Source organism: Beta vulgaris, chromosome 3 (assembly GCF_026745355.1).
Source record: "Beta vulgaris subsp. vulgaris cultivar EL10 chromosome 3, EL10.2, whole genome shotgun sequence".
Lineage (NCBI taxonomy): Eukaryota > Viridiplantae > Streptophyta > Magnoliopsida > Caryophyllales > Amaranthaceae > Beta > Beta vulgaris.
This window is the reverse complement of record NC_079204.1, coordinates 8,870,753-8,897,905: the sequence shown is the minus strand read 5'-3', so window position 1 is coordinate 8,897,905 and position 27,153 is coordinate 8,870,753. Positions and strand designations below refer to the sequence as shown.

The 27,153-nt window shown below is 33.4% G+C and overlaps 5 protein-coding genes, 1 non-coding gene and 1 pseudogene across 6 annotated transcripts; 4 read left to right on the top strand and 3 right to left on the bottom strand.

Annotated features, from left to right (window-relative positions):
* The first annotated feature begins 115 nt into the window (after positions 1–115).
* Positions 116–3,449, top strand: LOC130590753 (F-box/LRR-repeat protein At3g26922-like). Its single transcript, XM_057393292.1, has 2 exons — positions 116–181; positions 2,177–3,449. Exon 2 carries the CDS (start codon positions 2,250–2,252, stop codon positions 3,447–3,449), a length of 1,200 nt encoding a protein of 399 aa, XP_057249275.1. The 5' UTR covers positions 116–181; positions 2,177–2,249.
* Positions 3,433–4,984, top strand: LOC104884586 (uncharacterized). Its single transcript, XM_010669265.4, has 3 exons — positions 3,433–3,570; positions 3,661–3,846; positions 4,445–4,984. The coding sequence occupies exons 1-3, from the start codon at positions 3,487–3,489 to the stop codon at positions 4,652–4,654; spliced, it is 480 nt and encodes a 159-aa protein (XP_010667567.3). The 5' UTR covers positions 3,433–3,486; the 3' UTR covers positions 4,655–4,984.
* A 7,357-nt stretch (positions 4,985–12,341) lies between these two features.
* On the top strand, positions 12,342–15,867 carry LOC104884585 (putative F-box protein At3g58860). Its single transcript, XM_010669264.4, has 4 exons — positions 12,342–12,571; positions 12,778–14,153; positions 14,244–14,429; positions 15,327–15,867. Exons 2-4 carry the CDS (start codon positions 12,822–12,824, stop codon positions 15,534–15,536), a joined length of 1,728 nt encoding a protein of 575 aa, XP_010667566.2. The 5' UTR covers positions 12,342–12,571; positions 12,778–12,821; the 3' UTR covers positions 15,537–15,867.
* Positions 15,431–18,513, bottom strand: LOC104884584 (25.3 kDa vesicle transport protein SEC22-1). Its single transcript, XM_010669262.4, has 5 exons — positions 18,250–18,513; positions 17,958–18,121; positions 17,233–17,376; positions 17,055–17,122; positions 15,431–16,345 (listed from the first exon to the last, which is right to left on the bottom strand). Exons 1-5 carry the CDS (start codon positions 18,444–18,446, stop codon positions 16,238–16,240), a joined length of 681 nt encoding a protein of 226 aa, XP_010667564.2. The 5' UTR covers positions 18,447–18,513; the 3' UTR covers positions 15,431–16,237.
* Positions 18,514–23,804: 5,291 nt separating this feature from the next.
* Positions 23,805–26,984, top strand: LOC104884589 (transcription factor MYB17). The gene is made up of 3 exons (XM_010669271.2): positions 23,805–24,017; positions 25,351–25,480; positions 26,504–26,984. Exons 1-3 carry the CDS (start codon positions 23,843–23,845, stop codon positions 26,982–26,984), a joined length of 786 nt encoding a protein of 261 aa, XP_010667573.2. The 5' UTR covers positions 23,805–23,842.
* LOC125496204 (small nucleolar RNA snoR114) lies at positions 24,956–25,049 on the bottom strand (annotated as a pseudogene).
* TRNAG-GCC (transfer RNA glycine (anticodon GCC)) lies at positions 25,061–25,131 on the bottom strand. The gene has a single exon. It is a non-coding gene; the product is annotated as a tRNA-Gly (tRNA).
* Positions 26,985–27,153: the final 169 nt, after the last annotated feature.

Sequence of the window (27,153 nt, the reverse complement as noted above, 5' to 3'; positions counted from 1 at the left end):
TCATCAAGTCATACAATTTATAAATAAAAAAAATCCGTGCATTTTGCACGGGTCAAAACCTAGTCATATATATACAGATATAATCTACTTAGTGATTCTGTATATTACGGCCATTCTTGAAAATCACACTCTTCCCAACTCCCTGGTAACAAGATTACAAGAATTCAAGGAAGTCAATTAGGTGAGTTTCTTTAATTGTCTTACAATTCATATTTTTAGTCTTCTAATGTTTGTTGTATAGCTTTGATTTGATCCAATCCAAATTATTGAATAGAAATATTTTCGGATATCGGGTTAACATCCGATCCGAAACTCCATGAGTTCACCCCGTTCGAGTTTGTCGACTTTAAGGAATGCGAAAAATAATGCATGGTGCCTCCTTAAAATAAACTATTTAATGATATATAAGTATATTAATATGATAAAAGTTTATTTTTAATGATATACATGTTGAGAAAGAGAAGACGTAACCAAGCTTGCTTGACGGAGGTGGTGGGAAGTAGGAACTATGTGTTTGAGAGTATTTTTACAGTATTTTATTTATAATTTGGGGTAATTTCGATAAAAAAAAGGGTAATGTTATATGTAGCCCTAAGGGCTACATATAAGCATTAAATACATTTCTTCAAATGGAAACAGTTTAAGAATTCAAGATACATTTTCACATCAATTGAGGTAATAAATGCTTGATTCAATATTTTATTTCCATTTTAAGCACCTTATACATAGCCCTAAGGGTTACATATATCATTTTCCAAAAAAAAATTGTAACTTGATAAATTGTATTGAATTTTCGATTTTTCGGATAGGATAGACTGGATTAGATTTTTGAACGAGCCTATAAGATTGTTGACCATATCATCATGCATGATGAAAGATTTAACAATGGTGTATGTTTTCTACAGTTCTCAAGTTAGAGAAAAATTTCGGAAAGTTTAATCCTTTTTTCATCCCAAGTTGAAGTGTAAAAGTCACTGATTTTTTTTTTCCTAAGGAAATACTCTCTTCGTTTTTCATCATTCTCACTTTCCTATATGTATCTCCCAATGCATTTTTTTAAACTTAAATATCTTTCCGTATATAGTAAAAATTATAATGATTGAATATTAATAAAATACTATTTTTTTTATATAAATTGAGAAGATTATCTCTAACTATGAATAGTGTCAAGATTTCGAATAAAAAGATAAAAAAAATAGAGGGAGTATGTAATTTTTGAAATAGTGTCAATCTAGTCTAGCTCATTTCTTTGAACAAGTTGATTATACTTGCAAGATTAAAAAGAATTATGTATCTTTTTTAGAAGTTTGCAAATCGTCAATGGACAAATGTGAACTCTCATTCGAAATCGTATGTTTTTCTTAGTTTGTAATTTGTATTGACATTGTAGTGCATTTGTAATTTTTTTGAGTATGTAATTGTAAATGGTTTTTGGGAACGGAGTACTCCCTCTGTTTTTTTTTTACCTTTATCACTTGGAATCTTGATACTATTCATGCTTAGAAAGAATTTTCTCAAATGTTATCAATTTATAAGAAAAACATAGTCATGTGGGGTCTTATTTGATTTGTCTCAATTAATACTTTATTAGTATTCAATCGTTATAATTGTTACTAATATATAATGAAAGATATTTAAGTTTAAAAACGTGCATTGGAAGACGAGCACAGAAACACAGGGAGTATGTAATTACTAATGGGTTATATTTTGTAATTAAATTTTTGTAACGTGAATTATGCAATTCTATTGATTTCAGTTAACTTGTCATTATTTGTTATAATTGTATTTCCGGTATATTTTTTTTGAAGTCTCGTTTTAGTAGAAATTGGTTTTGTAATTTAGGAAGAAAAGGAGTGTAAATCAGTCTCTTCAAATAGGGACACCATAGCTCTCCCCTTCCCTTATGGAGTATAATAATGATAATAATAATAATAGAGATATGGGTCTCAAAGCCCTTTCAAGTGTGGGCAATTGCATAGTTTTATTTTTGTTGGAAGTTTATTTGAAAATAGGGCATCTGAAATGAGATGGTTTGTACATTTAACCAAAATCTATAAATAGATTAATGTCTTTTTGTGAAATTGTCTGAAGGAGCATTTTTCATCTCCTCATTCATAAATAAATCATAATGATGATCAGTTTCTGATAGCTTTAGTGGTGTAATTTATATGTGCAGCTGCAGCATACTGTTATTCCAAGTCCAACATCTGTTTTGTCGAAGAATAAGAATCTCATAAAGAAAAGAAAAGATGTATAAATGCAATCACAAGGACCGGATTTCGAAATTGCCGGAGGAAATGATCCACCATATACTATCATTTCTTCTCATAAAAGATGCTACTCAAACATCCGTTCTGTCCAAGACCTGGAAAACTGTATGCTCTTCATACAAAATTTTGCAATCTTTGCATTTTGATGAGAATTTATTTGCTTTAGAACTACTAATTTCTGCTCAAAGTGGACAAGAGCCTAAAATCCAGGAAATAAGGGACAGATTCATGAATTTTGTGAATAATCGCTTGTTGACTATACAGCAACAACATTCGCCAGTTTTAAAATTAACATTGAATCTGGTTGTTCTTAATGCCGAGTTTTCTCCTGTTGATCGATTGATGAATCTAGTTACACAAACTAAGATTGAGGAGTTGTGCATTTTTGTTCAATCAAAAGACTCTTTTTGGTATGAAATATGTGCGGACACATTTTATAATTTTCCTTACCTGGAAATACTTGTTTCTTCAAAATGGTTGCAGTCTCTTACTGTACGAGATTGTCAATTATCATCCACTGTTGGAAACTATGTGGTCGGGATGTATTCTTCTTTGAAACACTTGTGGCTCTCACATGTTATGGTGTCGGATGAGGAGAGCATAAGCAACTTGGCAAGTAGTTGCCCATTGATTGAACTTTTAGAGTTTAAAGGTTGCACTTTTGGGATGGAAACTCTCACGCTTTCTATATTTCATAAGCTAAAGAAAGCCTCTGTTGAGGGATTTCAGTGTGGCCGGATTTGTGAAGTTGACATCAGAGAATGTGTAAACCTTGAGAGTTTTTCTTGTACTGCTCATTTGGAATTATTGTTCAACTCAGATGGTGGTAGTAATATCAGGGATCTCCACTTAGTAGACCATCCTATCGTATATGAAGAACTTACAGCTGATTTTCCACTTCTTGAGAAAGCAAAGATTGTGACAAAAAATATTGGTGTAGATTGGTTTAAAGCAGCTAATTATCATCTAATGAAGTTAGAAATAGAATTTAATCCTCACGAGATTTATGTTGATTGTCCGAATTTGAGGTATTTCAAATACCGTGGTTTTGGTTGTAAGAAGGTTTTTATCGATTGCCCAAATCTAAGGGAGTTGCTCTATAAGGGGGACCAAGTACCATCAATACTTAAACTTAACTTACCAACTGACAAATGCCTTGCATTTTCGTCTTTCTTGTGAGTTAGATACATCTTGGTTCATCCGCTTTAGGGTATTTATGGAACATATAGCAGGACAAAAAATCTATTTGACCTTTGGATTTGACTCAAGAACTTACTCATGGATACAGTCCAGGGTACAGGTACAGGAGTGCAATATTTGATGTCTCAACTTTTGATTCAGATTTGCTGTTAAATAATTTACTTGTCTGTGTTTTTGATTAATTGTGAAGGTGGAATTCAAACTCAATGAATTTGGAGCAACAATTCGGCCTTCCCAACAGAACAATGTTCACCTTAAAGTGGCGAGGCAAAATCATCTCACAAAACAAACTGCAGCAGCTTTTGTGAATGGGCTAGTTTGGAGCACCTATCCAACTACCTTGACTATACTTGGCTATTGTCGTGGTATGATTGAGGTACTGATCTTATCCTTATACTATAGATTAGCTGTTGTTTCAGGTTTTATACATAAGATTTTCTAAGATTTTAATTAGTTATTGGCGGGGTTCTCAAGCAGAGGAGAGAGATGGGCTACTACAGTCTACAGAGTGGGAATCGGGACTGGAGTTATGACAGGAAGGTGGGTTAGGATTTTAGCATCTTCAGACGGATCAAAGGGGTATTGAGAGCAATAAAGGGTAATTGTTAGTTGATCAAATGTGATCAATTATCATCAACAACAATATAGAAGAAGTTTTATTGAGTATAAACAAGAATCTTAGGTGGTTGAGCTGAGAGTTGAGCTGGCTACTATTAGTGCCTCATCTCCATAGTAATTGTGGGTTCATTGGAAACTTAGGGTGCGTTCTCTTCACCTGAATAACCCTGAACTGAACTTATCTGAGCTGAACTTATTGGTCTTGAACTGAACTAAACAGAATTTATTGGACCTGATTGGAACTTATTAGGGTGATTTTGAGATGGATCTTGTTATTTTATTGTTTTTTAGCATAAAATTCTACTTATTAATTGGGTTTACTTGCAAAACTACAATGAATTCCTTTGATTTTGCAGTACTTGTGTAAAAAGTTAGCTAGCAAAGGCCGAGATGGATGTTGTTGTGAGCAGTTTTGCAATAAATTTTGGTGGCATAACATAGAAGATTTTGAAGCTAAGAGCGGAAATATAGACATGAAAGAGAATTTAGCATCTATGGTGAAGATGCACAACAATAGTACAGAGAAATCTTGTTTCACATTTAAGTGGCGCTTCGATCTCCATTGAATGGTTCATAGCAGTGTACTTGCTGATATGTTTCATATCTAAAAGCTGAATCAAAGACATGAAAGATAAGTTAGCATCTCTCCACACAAAACAAGTACTATAGATTCAAATGGGGGGAAATAGAAATAATAACTGTTACCTTTAATTGTTGTTTGGTATCCTAGTGGAATGGAAACAATTGAAAGGATTATGATTGAGGAAGGAAACGTGATTTGTTTCCACTAGTTTGATAAGGGTAATAAATGGGGGGATTATGTTTCCCCTTGGAAACGGTATTTGTTACTTAACACTCATACCAAACAATTAGAAATGGAAACACTTATTTGAATCCGTTTCCTACATCAAAATTTATCATACCAAACACCCTCTGAATGTTTCACACAAGAATCCATATAGCTTGGTAGTTTACGGTCTCCAATAGTATGACTATGATCAAGTATTACACTCATTTTATTTTTGCAGTCTTAAGAATTCTATGTAAATTTTTAGCTATTTTGTAGAGATCTTGCAAGTCCCAAAAGTCTTACATTTTCACTATGTGGATAACTGTTTACATTTATCCATATAATTTGCTATAGTTTCCTTGAAACCACTTGTGTAACTGGGAATAAATGTAGAGCAGACTAGAGAGTTTTTTGTAGAAATCAAAGTTTCAAAAATATGACAAAAGTGTATTATGCCTTCTACGACATTATGTCACGAGCACAAAGCATTGTAATTTTCCATGACCAAGGAAGCCCACATGAGAAGAGTGACCATGACAGTGATTGCAATTCCAATTGGCGTCCATTTCAATTTTCAACGCGATGATCTGCCGAGTCCTGATAAAACTATATTTTTCTCCTAGCTCTCGACCTTCATGAAAGTCCAATTTTCTTCTCCAAATTTTCCACAATATCTTCAAAACAACTAAATTGACGAGGCCTTTTTTCCACAATTCAACAACATTTAATTTCCCACTTAATTTAGTTTTTATTTCTCTCCATAATAAAAATAAAGTTAGCTGTAAGAATTTTGGAGTTTTGGAGAATGGCTTTCTGTTTGGTCAGATCAATGTAGGAGAGGAGAGAGAGGGATGTCACTTTTTCCCATTCCCTTCCATTCCCCTTCTATTCCCTTTCTCACATTCAAAAAGTTGAATAAAAATATTTTCTGAATTTAATACATTATTTTTGTACTTCAACCTTTTCACAACATTACTTTTTCAATTTTATATTGGTGATATAGGCAAAGTTGCCTATATCTGATATAGTTTTATCATTCCTCCTGCCGAGTCCTGATAAAACTATATCATGATCTGCCATAACATGAAATAAAAGTCCATTTTATGACATTTTTAATTTTTCATACAAATTTAGAGGAGAAAATGATAAACTTGTCTTATTCGATAGGGAAGGGGGTTGCAAATGGTAATTCTCTAGAAATTGTCATGTTATAAAACCAAGTTTTCAACAATCTTTTCCATGTTTGTCTTTGTAACTTATCAATGTAATCTTGTCTTTCATATACAAGAGTTGAAAATGGTGATTATGTTACATCGAAGAAATGTTCAAATATTGAGGTGTACTCTCTTTGTTTTTTTTATTATTATTATCGTTTTCATTTAGCATCTTGACACATTCATAATTAGAGAGAATCTTCTCAATTTTTTTTCAATTTATAAGAAAATTATAGTCATATGGGGTGGTGTTTGATTCGTCTCAATTAGTACATTATTAATATTCAATCGTTATAATTTTTACTAATATATAATAAAATATATTTAAGTTCAAAAATGTATATTGAAAAATGTGCATAGAAAAGAGAGAAAGATAAAAAAAAAAAACAGGAGGAGCAAGTATAATTTTTAGCACACTTACTCATTTGGGTAGTTCTAATGGAGCGGCAAACAAAAGATGCTCCATATAAAAGAGAAAATAGTTCTTGGTACACTTGATTTGCAATGTACACAAAAAATTATAGACATGCTTAATAAATGTTTGATTATTTAATAGATGGCCTACCTTAAGACGTCGAGAACTCCACATAGGTGAAAGAGCTTGAGGAGCCATGACTACTTTCTCCCTATAATCTAGCAATGCAATGAAACTATGTTTAACCAATTAACAATTCTAGGTGGTAAAAGAGAGCTTTTGTATTTTTGAGGTCTGAAAGAGAATATTTAGTCAATTGTTCCTTGACAATAATTGTCATGAAGAATCAGCTAATTTAATTTGCTTGTTATTCAATTAGGCTATTAATAAAATTATAAAATCAAAGAACAAAACAATAAACCAAAAATTACAAAATTAAATGATATTGGACATAGATTCCACACACTACTTGACAGTAGTAGGAGCTCGATTCACATCCCTCCTAGCAACTTTGACAACCAAACACTATAACATTGTCTTTCTTCATTGAAGTCATGTAGTTGCTCGAGAAAGTACCACATCAAAAGGACTATATATAGTTCTATAACCTTATTTTTATGTTTTGGAGACTCCTTAGCGAGATTTAGAATATGAGAATGTCTAAATATAAGATTAATATAAACTGAATTTGTTTCCTATAAAAAGTCACCAGGTTAGTAGAGTGTGTAATAAGTGTAATACAAGTGAAGTAATTTTATAGTTTCTATAGCCTGGATAGCAGAACCTGCCTTCCCAAAGTTTCCTCCACCTTTGCTCCTAATAGTGCTATGCAAATCTTCCATATGATAGTTTAGGTACTAGCCCATGCCCGTACATTTTGTGTTCTTATCCCAAGCTCCGTGAACTAAATGATATTATGGAATTTTCGATAAACTAAAGTTTAATTTTGTAAAAGAATAGTCATTTCAAAAAGACGAAATCAATGGGCTTTAATTATAGAGAGAATCTTAGAGAGAGAAAATTCTCTCTCCCCTAAGTCACCGAAAACCCACCAAAACCCGGCCACACGACAGAACACGAGGAGAGATGTCGAAGCCTCCTACTGCAAAACCCTTGTGTTCGAGCAAATGCCGATGTAAGTCCCGTCCCAGTCCCTCCCTCCTCTCCTAGGTCCACCTATTCCCCCTCCCCCCGTTCTGCAACCTCGTCTAAAAGTAGGTCATTCAAAGAGGCAATTAGGAGTGAGGTGGAGTAGCACCTCAAGATAGCGGTGAATATTCCCCTTCGCCCCCACTTCCTTTTGCAACCTCTCACCCTCATCCTTGTGGTGAGGAGGAAGTTTTCATACCAATATCAGAGAGCCAATATGTTGAGCTTGTTAAACCGTGGGTTGATGCTATTATAAGCAAAGTGGTGGGGTGCTCATTCTACCAAGATTTTCTGAAATAGGAACTCCAGAAACTATGGTCATGGAAAGGTGCCATAGAGACATCGCTGGGTCGTTGGTTTTACTGTACAAAATGCCCATCACCGGAAGAGAGATCTCACATTTTGAATGTGGGACCATGGTTTGTTATGGGCTCTCTAATTTGGGTACAAGCTTGGCAACAGGGTTTCAAGCCTTCCCAAGAAAGCATCACTCAGTACCCGGTTCAGGTGAATCTCCCGGAGCCTCTAGATTTTTTTAGGAAGAAGATTTGAAAATTATTGGAAATACTCTTAGGAGCATTATAAAAATCGATGCCCATTCAATCCATGGTGACCGAAGGAGGTTTGTAGTTGTCTGTGTTCTTATGAAAGTGAACTCCAATACACCGGCAAGGGCATGGTTAAGGCATACATGCCAAGACATCGTCTACTTAGAGAATAAGTGGATGTGCAATCGATACCCATTAAATCTTCTTTGTCCTTCAATTTATGCAAGTACTAAGTTTGAAAATAGGAAGCTTCTATGGAACGACCTTGAAAGATTTACTCATAATTTGAATAAACTTTGGCTTGTTGTGGGTGACTTTGATGAAGTCGTCAATCAAAGCGAGAAATTTGGGGGGAAAACTTGTGTCTAGAATAGGGCAAACCTTTTTGCGAATACCATGAATAATTGTAATCTAATAGACCTAGAGTTTAATGGTCCCAAATTTACCTGGACAAATAAAAGGAAGCATCATCCAATTCTTGAAAGACTAGATAGGGGTTGGGTGTGTAAAACATTTTCATTGTAAAATGCTTTTCATGAAAAATATTTTACAATGAAAAACACAATTGCAAAATTAGTTTTTCGTTGTTTGATTTCATGGAAGAAAACTGATGAAAAGAAAGAAAAATGAAAAAGAAAGGAGGTAAGGTGAGGTGTGTAAAGGAGAGATAAGAAAATTGAAGGAAAATAATTTTTTATTGTTTTACATCATTGGAAGAGTAATTTTACTTCTAGGAAAAATGATTTTACACTCCTTTGCAAACAAAATAATGTAAAATTGAAAATAGAGGAAAATTATTTCAGGAAAATATTTTACGCCGTACCAAACATAGCCTTAATGATTTCATGATGTTCATTTATGTAAGTAAGTTCATTTACTAAAATAGTAATCGATAGTTTATAAATTTGTCAATAGAAATTTAGAGAGACCGAATAATTAACAACAAATCTAAATTTTAATGGATTTTATCATCATCCAAGTAATTGTTATGGAATATCTCTAATATTAGCTAAAGGGTTTTTGAAGCTTTTTTCACATGGCTCATCATGGTCACGAGGCTCATTCGCTTTTTGTATTGGTTTTCTTCTTCCAACATTGTGTTTTATTCCATCACCGGAAAGGATGCTCTAGGCTGGTCCAATTATAGGGGTAGTACTAGGTTGTTTTCTCCTTACCAAAAAAAAAACCATAACGCAATTGCATGAATTATTTAAGTCTAAATAGATTAGTATCTTTTTAATCTTTAATCATGAGCAAGATCTGTTGGGTATTGTTTATTGGAGGTCGAAATTATTGTACTTAATTTACTGCTACTGGGATGATGTCTGTGATTAGACCAGCTCCTAGTGTGGAGTTTGTGTGAGATCAGCTGTGTTGTGATAGGTCATTTAGTGAGTCTGGAGCGGTTCAAATCGGATATCTGATCCGACCCAAAATCTTGGATCAGAATAATTCCAATCAGATAACACAGATCTGAAAAACTCCAATGAAGTTTCTTTTGTTGTCTTTAATTTGGTGCTCTTAAGTGTAGGTACTAAAATGAGTTAATATACTATTTGAGTTTGTCAAGCACAATGAACAGCAAAAAAAGTGCTTGGCAAATAGAATCATCAGACTCATGACAGTTCACGAGTTATATATGACCTTACGAAACTACCCGTCGTTGCTTGTCTTAGCCGAAACTTGTGGGCAGGGAAAAGACAACTGGGATCATTAGAGATCTTAGCTATGACACTTGGCATTTGCTCGAACCAATGGATTCTGCAGGCGATATTCTTCTTTTTTGGAAATCACACATCTTGGATTTTCAAGTCATTGGAGAAGTTGCATAGGGAGTCTACGGCGTAGTTGAGGTAATATCTACTAGATCTTCTTTTGTCCTTATTGCAAGTACTAAGTTTAGAAATAGGAAGCTTCTATGGAACGACCTTGAAAGATTTGCTCATAATTTGAAAAAACCTTGGCTTGTTGGGGGTGATTTGATGAAGTCGTCAATCAAAGCGAGAAATTTTGGTAATAAGTAGGGCAGACCTTTTTACGAATACTATGAATAATTGTAATATAATAGACCTAGGGTTTAGTGGGCCCAAATTAAATTTACCTGGACAAATAAAAGGAAGCATTATCAAATTCTTAAAAGACTAGATAAGGGTTGGGTGTAAAATATTTTCATTGTAAAATGATTTTCATGAAAAACATTTTACAATGGAAAACACAATTCTAAAATTAGTTTTCCGTTATTTGGTTTCATGGAAGAAAAATGATGAAAAGAAAGAAAAATGAAAAAGAAAGTAAAGAGGTAGGAAGAGGTGTGTAAAGAAGAGATAAGAAAAATGAAGGAAAACCAGTTTTCCCTTCATTTTGAAAGGAAAATGGTTTTTCTATTAGTGAAAGAGTAATTTTTCTTCTAGGGAAAATGGTTGTATACTCCTTTGTAAACCAAACAATGTATAATTGAAAATAAAGGAAGATAATTTTTCAGGAAAATATTTTACCCGTACCAAATGTAGCCTTAATATAAAAAAAGGTGCTCATTTATGTAAGTAAGTTCATTTACTTATTTTGTAACTGTAGTTTATAAATTTTTCAATAGGAAATTCAGAGAGACTGAATAATTCGCAAGAAATCTAAGATTTAATGGATGATTTTTATCATCATGCAAGTAATTGTTATGAAATGTATCTAATTTTAGCTAAAGGGTTTTGAAGCTCTTCACATGGCGCATCATGGTCACGAGGCTCATTCACTTTTTGTATTGGTTTTATTCTTCCAACATTGTGTTTTTTTCCATCACCGGAGAGGATGCTCTAAGCTGATCATATTATAGGGTTAGTGCTAAGTTGTTTTCTCCTTATCAAAAAAAAAAAACATGAGGGCAATTGCATGAATTATTTAAGTCTAAATAGATTACTATGTTTTTAATCTTTAAGCATCAAGATTTGTTAGGTATTGTCTATTGGAGGTCAAGATTGATGTACTTAATTTACTGCTACTGGTACGGTGTCCATGATCAGATCGGCTCCTAGTATGGAGTGTGTGTGAGATCAACTGGGTTGTGATAGGTCATTTAGTGAGTCTAGGGCGATTCAAATCGGATATCTGATCCGGCCCCAAATCTTAGATCGGAATAATTACAATCAGATAACATGATACCAGATTTAAGAAATTCCAATGAAGTTTCTTTTGTTGTCTTTGGTGCTATTGAGTGTAGGTACTAAAAAGAGTTCGTATACTTTTTGAGTATCAAGCACAATGAACGCAAAAAAAAGTGCTTGACAAATAAAAGCAACACACTGATGACTGTTCACGAGTTTTAGATGACATTACGAGTTCATGACCACCTTATATAGTGCCTCGGAATCAAAAAGTTGAATGGAATCCGCTAGAGATGGCCAACAGTGCGGGCCAATCCAGCCCAACCCACCTCGTGGGTCGTATGGGTCGGGCTCGCATAAATCACGGTCTAACGTAGCTCAAACTGTAAAATTGGTGGATGGGTCGTGGCCAGATTTTTTTTGCGCCTAGCCCGGCCCATGAATCAGACCAGCCCAGTCCAGTCCAATTAAATATTGAACCAAATTGTGTATATTTTAATCAAATTGTATATATTTTAATCAAATTGCATATATTATAATTCAATCAAATTTAAAATTAATGAAATTATTCATTAATATTAATAATTGTATATATTTTAATTCATTTTAAAGATTTTATGTAAAAATAACGAATAATTTCAATGATTAAATAATTTTTTTAAAAATTCTCACGTCGGCCCGCTACCCCGATCCAGCCCACTAGATCCATGAACTGCCAAAATCGCTTCCCGAACCGTGAAAACCAGTAACAGATCGGTGTGAGTCAAGATTTTTCAGCCCACGGACTAGCCCGACCAACACATGAATTTCATAGTCCGGTCCTGGACCATGGAATCTCAGCCCAGCCCGCTACGGCCTATGATTCGGTCTGCCAGCCCGGACTAGTGGCCATCACGAGAATCCGCAAACGTTAGTACAATTAAGTTTACCATCTAAGGCTACTTGAAAAGCTTGTGCCGAACACGCCAAAAGTGTATATTTCTAATTTGTCAAGAATCAGACTTTTCGAATATATGTCGGATCCGATATCAGATTTTTCGGATCAGATCAACTTGATCCAATTTCTTGAACAGCCGGATGGTTAAAAGTGGTGAACTGTAGTACAATCAAGGCGCTATTCAATAAATTAGGATTCTCTTTCCGTTTCCCATTGCCATCTTCAAATACAAATACTTTTACCAAAATCCTTTTTATTTCTCCTGTATCTTGAAAATCACATTCTTCCCAAATCCCTGGTAACAAGATTACAAGAATTCAACGAAGTCAATTTAGGTGAATTTCTTTAATTCTCTTACCATTCATATTTTTAATCTTCTAATGTTTGTTGTATAGCTCTGATTTTAATATATTTCTTGCTCAACTGATTTTTTTCATTTTGTGGAAAGAAGTGTCTAATCTTTCATCTCCTCATTCATAAATAAAACTGATAACAATGATCAGTTTCTGGATAACTTTAATGGTGTAATTTACATGTGCAGCATACTGTTACTCCAACATCTGTTTTGTCGAAGAATAAGATAGTATGAACAAGAATCTGATAAAGAAAAAGATGTATTACATCAATCACAAGGACCTGATTTCGAAATTGCCGGAGGAAATAATCCACCGTATACTATCATTTCTTCTCATAAAAGATGCTATTCGAACATCTGTTCTGTCCAAGACCTGGAAATATGTATGCTCTTCATACAAAATTGTGCAATCTTTGTATTTTGATGAGACTTTATTTGCTACACTTTCTGCTCAACGTGGACAAGACCAGGAAATAAAGGACAGATTCATGAATTCTGTGAATAATCGCTTGTTGACTATAAATCAACAACATACGCCAGTTTTAGAATTAACATTGAATCTGGTTGTTAATAATGCTGACTTTTCTCATGTTGATCGATTGATGAATCTAGTTAGACAAACTAGGGTTGAGGAGTTGTGCATTTTTGTTCAAACAAAAGACTTTTGTTGGTATGATATATGTGCGGACACATGTTATAATTTTCCATACCTGGAAATACTTGTTTCTTCAAAATGGTTGCAGTCTCTTACTGTACGAGCTTGTCGATTATCATCCACTGTTGGAAACTATGTGGTCGGGATGTATTCTTCTTTGAAACACTTGTGGCTCTCACATGTTATGGTGTCGGATGAGGAGACCATAAGCAACTTGGCAAGTAGTTGCCCATTGATTGAACTTTTAGAGTTTAAATGTTGCACTTTTGGGATGAAAACTCTCACGCTTTCTATATTTCATAAGCTAAAGAACGCCTATGTTGAGGGTTCACAGAATGGCCGGATTTGTGAAGTTGACATCAGAGAATGTGTAAACCTTGAGAGTTTTTCTTGTACTGCTCATTTGGAATTATTGTTCAGCTCAGATAATCCTATCAGGGATCTCCACTTAGTAGACAATTATATCGTATATGGAGACCTTACAGCTGATTTTCCACTTCTTGAGAAAGCAAAGCTTGTGACAGAAGATATTGATGCAGATTGGTTTAAAGCAGCTAATTATCATCTAAGGAAGTTAGAAATAGAATTTGATCCTCACGAGATTTATGTTGATTGTCCGAATTTGAGGTATTTCAAATACCGTGGTTGTGGTTGTAAGAAGGTTTTCATCGATTGCCCAAATCTAAGGGAGTTGCTCTATGAGGGGGACCAAGTACCATCATTACTTAAACTTAACTTACCAACTGATAAATGCCTTGTTAAGTTGCATTTTCGTCTTTCTTGTGATTTAGATACATCATGGTTCATCTGCTTTAAGGTATTTATGGAACATATAGCGGGACAAAAAATCTATTTGAGCATTGGATTTGACTCAAGATTTGACCCATGGATACAGTCCAGGATACAGGTACAGGAGTGCAATCTTTGATGTCTCAACTTTTGATTCAGATGTGCTGTTAAATAATTTACTTGTCTGTGTTTTTGATTAATTTTGAAGGTGGAATTCGAACTCAATGAATTTGGAGCAACAATTCGGCCTTCCCAACAGAACAATGTTCACCTTAAAGTGGCGAGGCAATATCATCTCAGAAAACGAACTTCAGCAGCTTTTGTAGATGGGCTAGTTTGGAGCACCTATCCATCTACCTTGACTATACTTGGCTATTGTAATGGTATTGTTGAGGTACTGATCTTATCCTTATATATAGATTAGCTGTTGTTTGAGGTTTTATACATAAGATTTTTTAAGATTTTAATTAGTTATTGGGGCCAAACACTGTCATACCCCAACTGTAAACTGTCAACATATTTCGAGTCTCAGAATTACCGCCACCCTTCACCCCCCACTGTATTACAGTCCGAAAGCTAAGCTGGCTGCTGGCTGCTGACTGCTGACTGCTGAGGCGAGGTTCTCAAGCAGAGGAGAGAGATGGGCTATTACAGAGTGGGAATCGTGACTGCAGTTAAGACAGGAAGGTGGGTTAGGATTTTAGCATCTTCAGACAGATCAAAGGGGTATTGAGAGCAATAAAGGGTAATTGTTAGTTGATCAAATGTGATCAATTATAATCAACAACAATATAGAAGAAGTTTTACTGATAAGAAAGAAGAATCTTGGAGAGATAAGAAACTCTCAATAATTACAAAATGAGAGAATATTGTGAACTAACATCATTGAATTACAATCTAAGGAGAGAGAATACGTAGTTGAATATAGTTAGTTAGGAGAACTAACTAACTGAACTGAAATAACTTGTTGAGCTGAGCTAGGTGCTGAGCTTAGGTGGTTGAGCTATGAGCTGAGCTGGCTACTATTAGTGCCTCCTCTCCATAGTATTTGAGGGTTCATTGGAGACTTAGGGTGCGTTCTCTTCACCTAAACAACCCTGAACTGAACTTATTTGACTTGAACTGAACTAAACATATTTTATTGGACCTAATTCAACTTATTGGACCTGATTGGAACTTATTAGGGGTGATTTTGAGACGGATCTTGTTATTTTATTGTTTTTTAGCATAAAAGTCTACTTATTAATTGGGTATACTTGCAAAACTACAAAGAATTCCTTTGATTTTGCAGTACTTGTGTAAAAAGTTAGCTAGCAAAGGCCGAGATGGATGTTGTTGTGAGCAGTTTTGCAATAAATTTTGGTGGCATAACATAGAAGATTTTGAAGCTACGAGCGGAAATGAAGACATGAAAGAGAATTTAGCGTCTATGGTGAAGGTGCACAACAACAGTACAGAGAATTCTTGTTTCACATTTAAGTGGCACTTCGATCTCCATTGAATGGTTCATAGCAATGTACTTGCTAATATGTTTCATATCTAAGAGCTGAATCAAAGACATGAAAGATAAGTTAGCATCTCTTCACACAAAACAAGTAGTATGGATTCTTCTTTCACATTTAAGTGTCGCTTCGATCTCCCTTGAATGCTTCACTCAAGAATCCATATAACTTAGTAGTTTACGGTATCCAACAGTATGACCATGATCAAGTATTACACTCATTTTATTTTTGCAGTCTTAAGAATTCTATGCAAGTTTTTGGCTATTTTGTAGAGATCTTGTAAGTCCCAAAAGTCTTACATTTTCACTATCTGAAGAACTGTTTACATTATGCTATAGTTTCCTTGAAACCACTTGTGTAACTGGGAATAAATGTAGAGCAGACTAAAGGGTCGTTTGGTTCAACATATGAAATGGAAAGGGAATGGATACAAATAGAGGAGGAGAAAGGTAACGAAAATAGTTGCCTTTATTGAGTGTTTGGTCCAAGTCAAGTAATGGAAATGAAGGGTAGTCATTACCATCAAGTAATGGTAAGGGATTGATGTGGGGTTGAACCAAGCAAGACGAAAGGGAATCGATAATTGATTATGTTTCTTAAAACTCAAAAATAATGAACCAAACAACCCATATAAAGTATTTTGTAGAAATCAAAGTTTCAAAAAATGACAAAAGTGTATTGGGCCTTCTACGACATTATGTCACGAGCACAAAGCCACGTAATTTGCCATGACCAAGGAAGCCCACAATAGAAGAGTGACCACGACAGTGATTGCAATTCCAATTGGCGTCCATTTCAATGCAATGATCTGCCATAACATGAAATGAAAGTCCATTCAATGAAATTTTCAATTTTTCCATACAAATTTAGAGGAGAAAATGATAAACTTGTCTTATTCAATAGGGAAGGGAATTGCAAATGGTAATTCTCTAGAAATTGTCATGTTATAAAACCAAGTTTTCAACAATCTTTTCCATGTTTGTCTTTGTAACTTATCAATGTTTTCTTGTCTTTCATATACAAGAGTTGAAAATGGTGATTATGTTACATTGAAGAAATGTTCAAATATTGAGGTGTACTCTCTCTGTTTTTTATTATTATTATCGTTTTCATTTAGCATCTTAACACATTCATAATTAGAGAAAATCTTCTCAATTTTTTTCAATTTATAAGAAAATTATAGTCATATGGGGTGGTGTTTGATTCGTCTCAATTAGTACATTATTAATATTCAATCGTTATAATTTTTACTAATATATAATAAAATATATTTAAGTTCAAAAATGTGTATTGAAAAATGTGCACAGAAAAAAGAGAAAGATAAAAAAAAACCGGAGGAGCAAGTATAATTTTTAGCAGACTTACTCATTTGGGTAGTTCTAAACTTCTAATGGAGCGGCAAACAAAAGATGCTCCATATAAAAGAGAAAATAGTTCTTGGTACACTTGATTTGTAATGTACACAAAAAATTATAGACATGCTTAACAAATGTTTGACTATTTAATACATGGCCTACCTTAAGACGTCGAGAACTCCACATAGGTGAAACAGCTTGAGGAGCCATGACAACTTTCTCCCTATAATCTAGCAATGCAATGAAACTATGTTTAATTTTCGCAAAATTGATAAAAGTTTGCCCAATTTTATTTATTTTTCAGTTGAATAGTAATATATATAAGAGACAGAAATTTTACCTAATTGCTTTCTGTTTTTTACAACCGTAGACAAGCTTTCTACTATGATATTTAATTCTTGCCCAGAATTTGCATGTAACTTCTTTATATTAGCTTGTGTTCTTGTGTCCACATATTGCTTTCTAATGCTGCTTATTACACTGTCTGCAGACATCAATTTACGTTAAACAAATGAAAAACATATTGGACAAGAAAAACCATAATATATACATAAGTTTTTTTTTATCACATAGAATCTTATTATGATCAATCCGCGAAATAATATCTAGTATTGGGTGAGATTGTCTCGCAATTAGACCACAAGGTTAACCATAGATGATACCAAAATTGTCTATGAAATTTCCTTAAAAGTTACCCAAAAAACTTTAAAGTTACCTTTTAAACAATTTATGTCGGTTTACAAGATAATATTATAGTTAATTATGCAAAATACTCGTAACAAACTATTATTTATTTTAGCAATAAAGAATCTTAATTTTTATTATTAGCTAAAAAATACACACATGTCTCATTGTGAAATAAGTTGAGACCGTCTCGTACAAGTTTTGGCTAACAAACGAATAATACTAGAGTTATCATAAGTATATTATATTAGAGTCCTAAATTAGTACGGAAACTGGTCTAGTTTCCTTATGATTAGGTAAATATATTACTAGTCTAGGACTCTAATATAATATACTTACCATAACGCAAATAAATAAATGAAACAGGTGAGAGCTTCTTACCAAATTTTACAAAACTATACGGTCTTGTAATATTCTCAACAAGTTGATCACCTTGAAATTTCTCCAACTCATGCCTCAAATCCTCAAGGTAATGAAAAGCTAGTGTTCTCGGATATGAAGAATCACATAATGTGATGAAGCAAACACCACTATCGACCAAACAACTTACAATGATCACATAAGAAGAACAAAGTATGATTAGCCATACTAATTATATCGCGTAAATTAACTAAAGTGAAATTAACTAAGGTTGTTACAAAGAAATCTAATTGTAAGGAGGATGTATATATACTTGAAAGAATGTTGATGATCAAGGCGTATAGTCATCTTTGGATTAAGAGCTAAAGAACCTCTTGAGATTTCTTTGAGGATGAATTCAGCATGTTGCTTGTAAAATGGAATGTTGTTGTAATCTTCATTAACATACCTTAGACCTTGTGTCAATGGCATGCCATCTCTAATCCTTCCGATTATCGTTAGCTTAACCATTTTTTAATTTGTGATCACGGTGTGATTAAAGATTATTGCTTTGATTTTAAGGTAGAGAAGTTGTTAATTGTACGTGATTTGTGATTATATTAGGGCTTACAAGGGAATAAAGAGGGCTATTTCTAAAGATTAGATGACTTGGAGATAAAGTAATTCCCTTTTTAAGGACAATTTATGAAAAAAATATGCAACCATGTTATGCCAAAAACTATATATTAGGAATTAGGATATGCTTGTCTCTTCCTTTGCGTGCATGAGGTTTGCTTTATTTTTGGTATTTCTTGTGTTTAATTTCATAGAATTGTCCAAATGATCCACTAAAGAGGAATGTGATTTTGTTCATATATGTTTTGCACATTCTTTGAGCTCATATTTAGGTGAATGAACAAACTAAAAAGTTACCCAAAAAGTTAATGGTGAACTTTTTTAATGAATGAAGGAAAATATAAAAGATAATCTACCATGTCAAGGGACTTTAAACTATTTTATGGGAACCTTGTGAAAATTATTTCGGATGCTCTCATAATTACTAATTAGAGTGATAAGCCTGGTAAAATCTATACAAATATATTAAAAAGCGTGCGAAAGAAAGTCGATGTGTCACGTGGCACTCTTCTCAAACCTCTAATGCAAATGGTTTATGTCTATGTGTAACTCACACTTTTTAAAAAATGTGTAAGTGCAAGGTATCGAACACATGACCTTTGAAATGAAAAATAAGAGCTTAACCATCAATACACCATGACTTTGTTGTTTAATGTTTCAAATAAAATGTGATGAAGTCTTGTAATAATTATAATTAACTAAAAAGACTTAACTTACAAGAGAATATTAATGTCATATTCTTTTGCCACAATTTCTTATAAGGTATATATTGTTTTCAAACACAAGCCCTTCAATTTTTTTTTACTATCACGTTGTGACGTGAATTTTTTAATGCACAAAAAATATAAAAAGTAGCAAAATACATTATGAAATTTAAAAATATTGACATGTTTGTTTATTGTAACTAACTCGAGGCATAGCCCGGACAAAAAAAACTAGTTGTTATCTTAAATCCATATTTATGGAGCTAGCTTTCAATTTTTCTTTTATAAAAAAAAAATAATTCCACAACAAGCAAACTCCTTTCTTTCTTCTCTCTCGAAAACCATAGTTGTTCTTTTTGTATAAGCACTGCCATATGTCTCTGGGCGAAGATAAGCATCAAGTTTCTCCTTTTATATATATATATATAAGTTTAAGCTAATGTGCTCAATAGAGCTTTTCAAATGTCACTCTTTCTCTTGAGGGTTTCCCTATCTAAATATTAGGTATTATTTCTCTCCTTATGTAACTTTGGAGGTTCTCTTTAAAATAAAATCTTTATGAATTATGATATTTATCAGTCTGGACTCTAGTTACTAGAAGTTAGTTTATTGATGGAGATCAATACGATTTTGAAAAGATTTTGATTGACTTAGAATAAAATCATTTCATATATATATATATATATAATACTTGAAACCGCGTATGCTAAGTAATCATTAATTTGTCTAGGTCTTACTTATTAATAACCTAGCCGTCCCCTACTCTCACTTTTCTCTCTAAAATCGCGCCCTAGCTCCTCTATCCCTTCTTCAACAGTTTAGGAGCTGCCATGGATGATTTCATCCATGGTAAGCCATTTTCCCCTTTTATTATTTTTTTTTAGTTCATTTTCTTGTTTTGTTGAATAAATTAGTATCTCTTTATGAGATTTCTTCAAATCTTGTTATGGGGGTTTTAGTCTTTGTTGTGGAGATCTCCTTCTCCTCTATGGGAGTTGTGAGTAGAGTTTTTTAAAATTTTAGATATGAGAAATCGTTTTCATTAGTTGAAGTTCACTCAATATTAAGGTATTGGAATCTCATATGCGTTTAACATGGCTCGATCAAGAATGCTTTTCCCAAACTATATCAGAATGATAGACTTTATCATCAATAGCTGTTTGATTCAGCAAATACAAGAGGTTGCGCTGTATTGCTCGATCGATCTGGTTCATTTTAGTTTTTTCGAAGACAAATTTGATTTAACATTGTTTAATTGTATCTTCTTTTTCTTTATCATCTATTGTAGATGTCGTTTGACCTTTTCTCTTTAAAAAAAAATAATTCAAAAGATACGCCTTAAATCAAAATCTTTTGCCTAATTGACTATTTCTAAGGCAATTTATCAATTTCCTAGTTTTATGGTCACACTTGTTATTAATTTCTGATCAGAAGAAACATAGTAAACCTATTCTACATGTCATATGAAATAATTATCCTACATATATATATGGAGAACAGTACAAAGGACAATCGAGCTAGGGAACTTAAAGATATGTAATCCTGCAGGGTGGCTTCAATTGCATTTAAGGTTAGTCGCATTTATTTGTTTATTTATGGACTTGTACTTTACCCTAATTTTTCTCTGAGGAAAATCTCATAAATATAGACCATAGTCCATATATACTAGCTAGGTCTACTAATGGTTAATACTATCATTTATGTCTTTGTGTTTGTCAAAGAGTGTGTCAGAGGCTTATTGACTACTGTGACCTGTAGTGAATTTTGTTAAATCTATCGCAAAATTCTATGGATTTACTCGTTTATTATTAAATTAAAATTAATTAATTAATTCAACGTCATACAAAAATTATTGTAGTCTAATATACATATTGAATTGTATCAACTAGTTTTCTCCTCTGACAAAACTATGCATCATATTAAATCAAATACCACCCTACTACTCCAACAAAAATACAAGTTTGGTTCATGATATTTGACACTTGAAACAAATTATTATAATAAACGGTTTAATTTTAATATAAAATTAGACAACTCAAGCATATATTCTTTTAACAAGCCCATTTCATTTCTCTTTAACCTAACACTATTTCTAAGTATTTTACATCATCTTAATCATCCATTCTCTTATGCTTCTTTTGTTTCCCTTTGAATCTCGAATTACAACAAATAATTTTTTTAAAATAGTCTGACAGTCTTACGAAATAGATTAAACTAGTCAATAAATGGATTAAACCAGTCACTAAATGAGTTAAAGAATGTTATTACTGAATTAAAATTGTCACTAAATAGACTAAAGTAGTCACTATATCAAGAAAGATCGTACATTCTCTTCTTAATATTGGACTTAGGTCGCGCCTACTTTTAAATCAAAAGTAGACGGTCTGTTACAAGACCAATTACACTTATTTATGTTATTGCTTTATTTTACCGACTTTATGAGAGGGCCAATCTATTATTATAGATTTTACAAGATTGATTTTAATATAATTAAGTGAGATTTCATAATTATTAGGCTCTTTCTAGTTGGACAAATGACATTTTCAATTAAAAATACTCTTCTGAATAATTTCTAAGGAAAAAAACATGACTGCAATTATTTTCAATCATATTTGGTTTCTTACAAGAAAATTGTGATAAAAGTAAGAAATGTGAGATAAAAACAAGAAAAGTGGTAATGAGAGAAAAGAATAGAAAGACTTCACCAAAACAAAACAAAACAAAAAAAATAGAAAGAGGAAGATAAGTAATGAGATTGAGGTATTGAATTTCTTCCGATAAAATTCATAAGGAAAAGGTGGTTGTTCAATAGAGTACCACCTCAAATATTAAGGTTGTATTCTTGTTGTAAAACCTTGTAATGCCTCGAAATTAGTGCGCCTAACATATTAGTAGCCTAGTAGTAGGGTTGTTCAGAGTGCGGTCTGGACCGTATCAAACCGTAAAGGTAAGTTTATTGCAAGACTCTAACCATACTTCAGACTCTGCCACATCAGCTTTCCACTAATTCAGATTCATTTAAGACTCTCTTTACTTTTATACTTTATCCCCAGACTATTATAAAGACTCACTTTTTTTTTATTAATTAGATTTTTTTATTTGGGCTAATATTTTTTAAAAAAATTCTAATAGAATTAAGACATGTGGCAAGGGGAGTCTTGAGTTGAGTTTTAGAAATCAAAACTCACTTTAAGACTCTATGAAGTCTTAGAGTAGTTTATTGCACAAGATCCACAAAAGTCTCAAGTCAAGGCTCCTTTCAAGACTTGCAATAAACTTACCCTAACCAAAACCATGTTTTCGCTGTCTGGGTTGGTCCGCGGTTTCAAAATTGTGGTTTGGTTTGTGATTTTGTTTGTTGTTTTGGTTGGGTTTGAATTTTTGTAAACCGAAATGGCAACGTAAACCACAAATTTATATGATTTTTTTCAAAAAATAATGTTTATTTATTTAGATTTTTTTTAGAGAAAATACACTTGACAAACTCACACACAAATCAGTATACAAGATAATACGACTATATATACAAGATTACAAGTTAATATGACTACACGAGTATTAGAATAGGATGTTAGGTCTTTGACTCTTTGCACTCATCACTCATATGTTCCTCTTTGCAATCCCATGTCTCCCCCTTCACTTATCTGCTCCTCTTTTTTTGCCTCTTCTAACTTCGTCTGTTAGCGGGAGCTTGTGAATTGTGAAGTCTTTTTATTTTATTGGAATTTTTGTATTTATTATTTAGTTTTAAAGATTTGTGTGTTGGTTTATCAACATCTTTATACAATTTTTTAATTTTTAGATTACAAAACTCATATCACGGAGGAAAATATGATTAAATCGCAAACCGCACTGCACCAGGCCGTTTTGCATGGTCCAGTTTGGAAAAAAGTGCAGTGAGGTTTGGTCTGAAAAAATGTCAAACTTTATATATGTGATTTGATTTGGGTTACATCCTAAATTGCACCAACTCAACTCACGAACAGTCCTACCTAAGAGGATTGGCTCTTAAGGCTTAAGCTAATCATCTTCCCTAATTGAAAAAAGGAGGTAAAATTCCATCCTTGGTGAAACTATTTTCCACTATGTTAAAACTTTCTTTTACCCCTTATAAACCAAACAAGAGAAAATGAAAATAATCATTTTTCTTTTTGAAAATTTTCCCTTCCGATCAAACACTCTCTTAATGTCTACTCAACAAGTGAATAAGTAATTTTTAGAGTTAATTCAAGGGTAATATTGGTAAAAAGAACTCTCAAATTAAATATTCGTTGTCCATCTTCAAAATGAGATTATCATGACTCGTCATAAGCAAACAAGTGTATTATAATAAAATATTTAAAAGACATTATGTAGTACTACTAGATACAACATTTAATTCAAGTACTCTTTGTTCAGAGAGCTGGCTGCTACACTTAGAATTTGACATTCAGATCATTCATCATCCTCTTCATCTCATTGAACTGTCTTTTCATCCATTGTTTTTTCTTGTTTTTATTCTTTTACCTTACTATTCAACTTTTTTATTGGTATAAAGAGGAAGTGATTATTTACCTTTTGGTAAAGTCATGAGGTTTGTTGTAAATTATGGGGAAGCCAAAAAGTTCATCCACAAAATGTTGTAAAAGAAAGAAACAGGATGATCATGAAAATATGTTCAAGAGAGGGCCTTGGACTCCAGAAGAAGACCAAAAGCTTCTTCATTTCATCCGCAACAACAATGGTCATCCTGGTAACTGGAAGTCTCTCCCTCAACTTGCAGGTTAGTGTTTTTACTATCATAATTTTTTAAAATTTATAATAAAAGAGTTTTTTGCGAGGATATATCACAATAATAGGACATTTTGGAGGGATATACTTCACAAAAATTTTAATGCATTATATATTGATATCATTTTTCATGCAAACTATTCTCATGTAGGAGATTTACTTACAATTTTTACAAGCCTCAGGATAAATTTAAGAACATTTCACGTAATAACAATATTACTTTTTGAATATGGTCAAAATAAGTATATACATAGTGTATGTCAACTGTTACAATTTTCATAGGAGGGAGTATATATTTCCAATTTTTGAATTTTTCCAATTCAAACATATTTCATCGAGTTTTAAAATGTAACAAAAGAATATTTTATATCTCACAAAAGATACTCTTTTGTTGTATTTAAAACGAAATGGATGAAGTATATCAGTTTGCATCTCTCCATCATACTAGTAATTATATAATCTTTTAATATTCTTGTTTAAAGGTATCATTTTGGATAGTGTAATAAAATATAATTAAATAAATTCAGATATATTAAAATAAGTTGAATCAAACAACGCCTTTTTGCTAATTTAGGATGATATAAATTAAATAGTGACTTATAACTTAGAAGTAAACGGAGTATAAAATAAAATAAAATAAATGATACCTCTTAATTTATGAATCAAATGTTACTTTCTTTACTTGTTAGGCCAATGGCCCAATATGAAGATTATTTTTCTCCTACGTAACCCATGAGAACTTGGATTCAGTAAATCTCTTATAACTTTCTTCTGTGCAAAAGGTGAGAAAAACATTTGATAAAAAAAAAGCTGATCGTATGTTTCTTTTATTTTCGGTTTGTTAGTTTGTACCACTTCAATTATTATTATTATTATCATCGCTCAAAAAAATTGTCCCTCAAATCATTTAAAAAAAGAACAAAAAAGTCAAAGCTCAGATGCGCTCAAGCTTCGTCCGAGGAATCAGACGTTTGTTGGCGGACCCAATCTGCCACATAGAGGCGCAATGTTATCATCATTGCTCTGATAATTTTATGCACCAGCCGGGAATCGAACCCGGGTCTGTACCGTGGCAGGGTACTATTCTACCACTAGACCACTGGTGCTTCTTGTTTAATAATGCTTACTGAAAAATAGTTTACAGCCCACCTCAAAGTCCCACAAGTTACTTGCTACCTAGAAAGGTTGTCTTGATTATGTATATGACTATACATCCAATAAGGTGAATTAACTCATTAAGCTTGATACATTTCATGAAAAATTGAAAATATTACTTCTATGTGTTAATTTATGTGATAAAATTTTATGTTATGATTATATGTTAGGTATATCTCGATGTGGAAAGAGTTGTCGTCTTCGATGGACCAATTATTTAAGACCTGACATTAGACGAGGTCCTTTCTCCGAAGAGGAAAACAAGATTGTTATTCAACTTCATGGCCTCCTTGGCAATAGGTACGTTATTACTCCTCTAATGCTATGTTTATTATGCTTATTGTTTATTATCCCTAATTATGTGATTATGAATACCATATATCACATAAAAAATATATTTGTTAGAAATAGTTAGGCAATTTTTATCATTTCATAGTCTCTTACCTATATTATGAAGTATTTTTAAAAAGTTATAGTCATTGCCACTATTCTATTAGAAAAGGTGACAACTTTTACACTGAATCTTATTCTATTGTGCATATATAATACTACCCAAGGTTTATAAAAGAAGAGAAGACAACTAATACTTTGTTATCTCAAAGACTTAAAATGATACTTTTCTCGTTGTCAAATTAGTTTTAAAGATAAAAGCTAGCTTAGACTACAAAAAGAGTATAACTCTCCAATCAACCAAACTGGCAACTAACGAGGCTATGTTAGGGCCTAAAAGAATCATGGCCCTTACAGGCCCCAACATAGCTTTGAAGAAAATTAGCTCCCCTCCACAATCAAGCCTAACTTCGCCTGTGCCGTCATTATTTTTTATATGTTTGTAAAGTAGCAAAAGGAGAGAAAAACAACACAAATACTATATGACAAATACTATTTATATACACACTTTGCTAGATGCATCCATTGTATAGATATTTATCATTTCTTGTATGCAAGGTAGCAAGATACCTCAAATCTAGAGCATGATCATTTTGACCCGGCCCGCTTTTTGTGCGGGTTTTGTGCAGAATTTTTTGGCCACTGTCGGGCCCGGTCCGGGCCAATTTTTTTTTCTTTGAACAGGCTTTGGACAAGCCAAAAATGACTTTTTAGTCTATTTTTCGGCCAGACCCGATTTTGGGCTGAAAAGCCGCTCACTTTGGCCCGAAATAGCCGGCTTTCGACATAAAATTTTGCCCCGGCCCAACCAATGGGCAACTTCCAAGCCCGGCCCGAACCCGGTCCATGATCGCCTCTACTCAAATCTAGAAATTCCGTGGTTGATAAAACAGAGGTTAGCTATTCTAAGTATTATGCATGCTATTTTTACAGGTGGGCTGCTATAGCAGCAAGGCTACCAGGAAGAACAGACAATGATGTCAAGAACCACTGGAACAGCCACTTGAAGAAACGAAAAACCATCAACGTTTACCCAGAAACTACACCATCAAAGTCACATACAACCCGTCATATGGTCCAATGGGAAAGTATCCGATTGGAGACCGAGGCTCGATTGTCATTAGAATCCCTCTACAACCCCTCAGGATATTCCAGAACCAACTCTGATCACTTCTTTTCTATGTGGAATTCCGAGGTCGGAGAGTCCTTTAGGAAGATCCAAAATGCGCGGCCCTTGAAAATCGATCGTGTTTCACCTTCCTCAGAGGCTTGTTCAGGGGTAACAGGCCAAGTTCCGCAACACGTAGGTGTCAAAACAGAGCAGCAGCAGAGGACAGACTCAGGGTCTGTTGCATCAGGTGACACTTCAGATACAGCAATGAACATGTTGCTCGATTCTCCAACCAGTGAATAAAATTAGTCAGTGCAGTTTGTTTTATACTAACAGGCATGATTTACATAATCTTGACAATCTTTGTCACATATTAGACCTCATTAGTAAGAAAACAGTCTTAAGTAATCCTTGTAGTAGTACTGGTACATTATGCAGAACTAACAGCTTACTGATTTATTAGCTGAACACT

Excerpts from the sequence above, each read along its gene's own strand:
- LOC130590753 (XM_057393292.1), top strand. The coding sequence starts at position 2,250 with ATGTATAAATGCAATCACAAGGACCGGATTTCGAAATTGCCGGAGGAA.
- LOC104884586 (XM_010669265.4), top strand. The coding sequence starts at position 3,487 with ATGGAACATATAGCAGGACAAAAAATCTATTTGACCTTTGGATTTGAC. Across the intron at positions 3,571-3,660 it reads GGATACAGTCCAGGGTACAG|GTGGAATTCAAACTCAATGA; the intron begins GTACAGGAGTGC and ends TTAATTGTGAAG. Across the intron at positions 3,847-4,444 it reads ATTGTCGTGGTATGATTGAG|TACTTGTGTAAAAAGTTAGC; the intron begins GTACTGATCTTA and ends TTGATTTTGCAG.
- LOC104884585 (XM_010669264.4), top strand. The coding sequence starts at position 12,822 with ATGAACAAGAATCTGATAAAGAAAAAGATGTATTACATCAATCACAAG. Across the intron at positions 14,154-14,243 it reads GGATACAGTCCAGGATACAG|GTGGAATTCGAACTCAATGA; the intron begins GTACAGGAGTGC and ends TTAATTTTGAAG. Across the intron at positions 14,430-15,326 it reads ATTGTAATGGTATTGTTGAG|TACTTGTGTAAAAAGTTAGC; the intron begins GTACTGATCTTA and ends TTGATTTTGCAG.
- LOC104884584 (XM_010669262.4), bottom strand. The coding sequence starts at position 18,446 with ATGGTTAAGCTAACGATAATCGGAAGGATTAGAGATGGCATGCCATTG. Across the intron at positions 17,377-17,957 it reads GTATAGTTTTGTAAAATTTG|ACAGTGTAATAAGCAGCATT; the intron begins GTAAGAAGCTCT and ends TGATGTCTGCAG. Across the intron at positions 17,123-17,232 it reads AAAAAACAGAAAGCAATTAG|ATTATAGGGAGAAAGTTGTC; the intron begins GTAAAATTTCTG and ends TTGCATTGCTAG.
- LOC104884589 (XM_010669271.2), top strand. The coding sequence starts at position 23,843 with ATGGGGAAGCCAAAAAGTTCATCCACAAAATGTTGTAAAAGAAAGAAA. Across the intron at positions 24,018-25,350 it reads GTCTCTCCCTCAACTTGCAG|GTATATCTCGATGTGGAAAG; the intron begins GTTAGTGTTTTT and ends ATTATATGTTAG. Across the intron at positions 25,481-26,503 it reads CATGGCCTCCTTGGCAATAG|GTGGGCTGCTATAGCAGCAA; the intron begins GTACGTTATTAC and ends CTATTTTTACAG.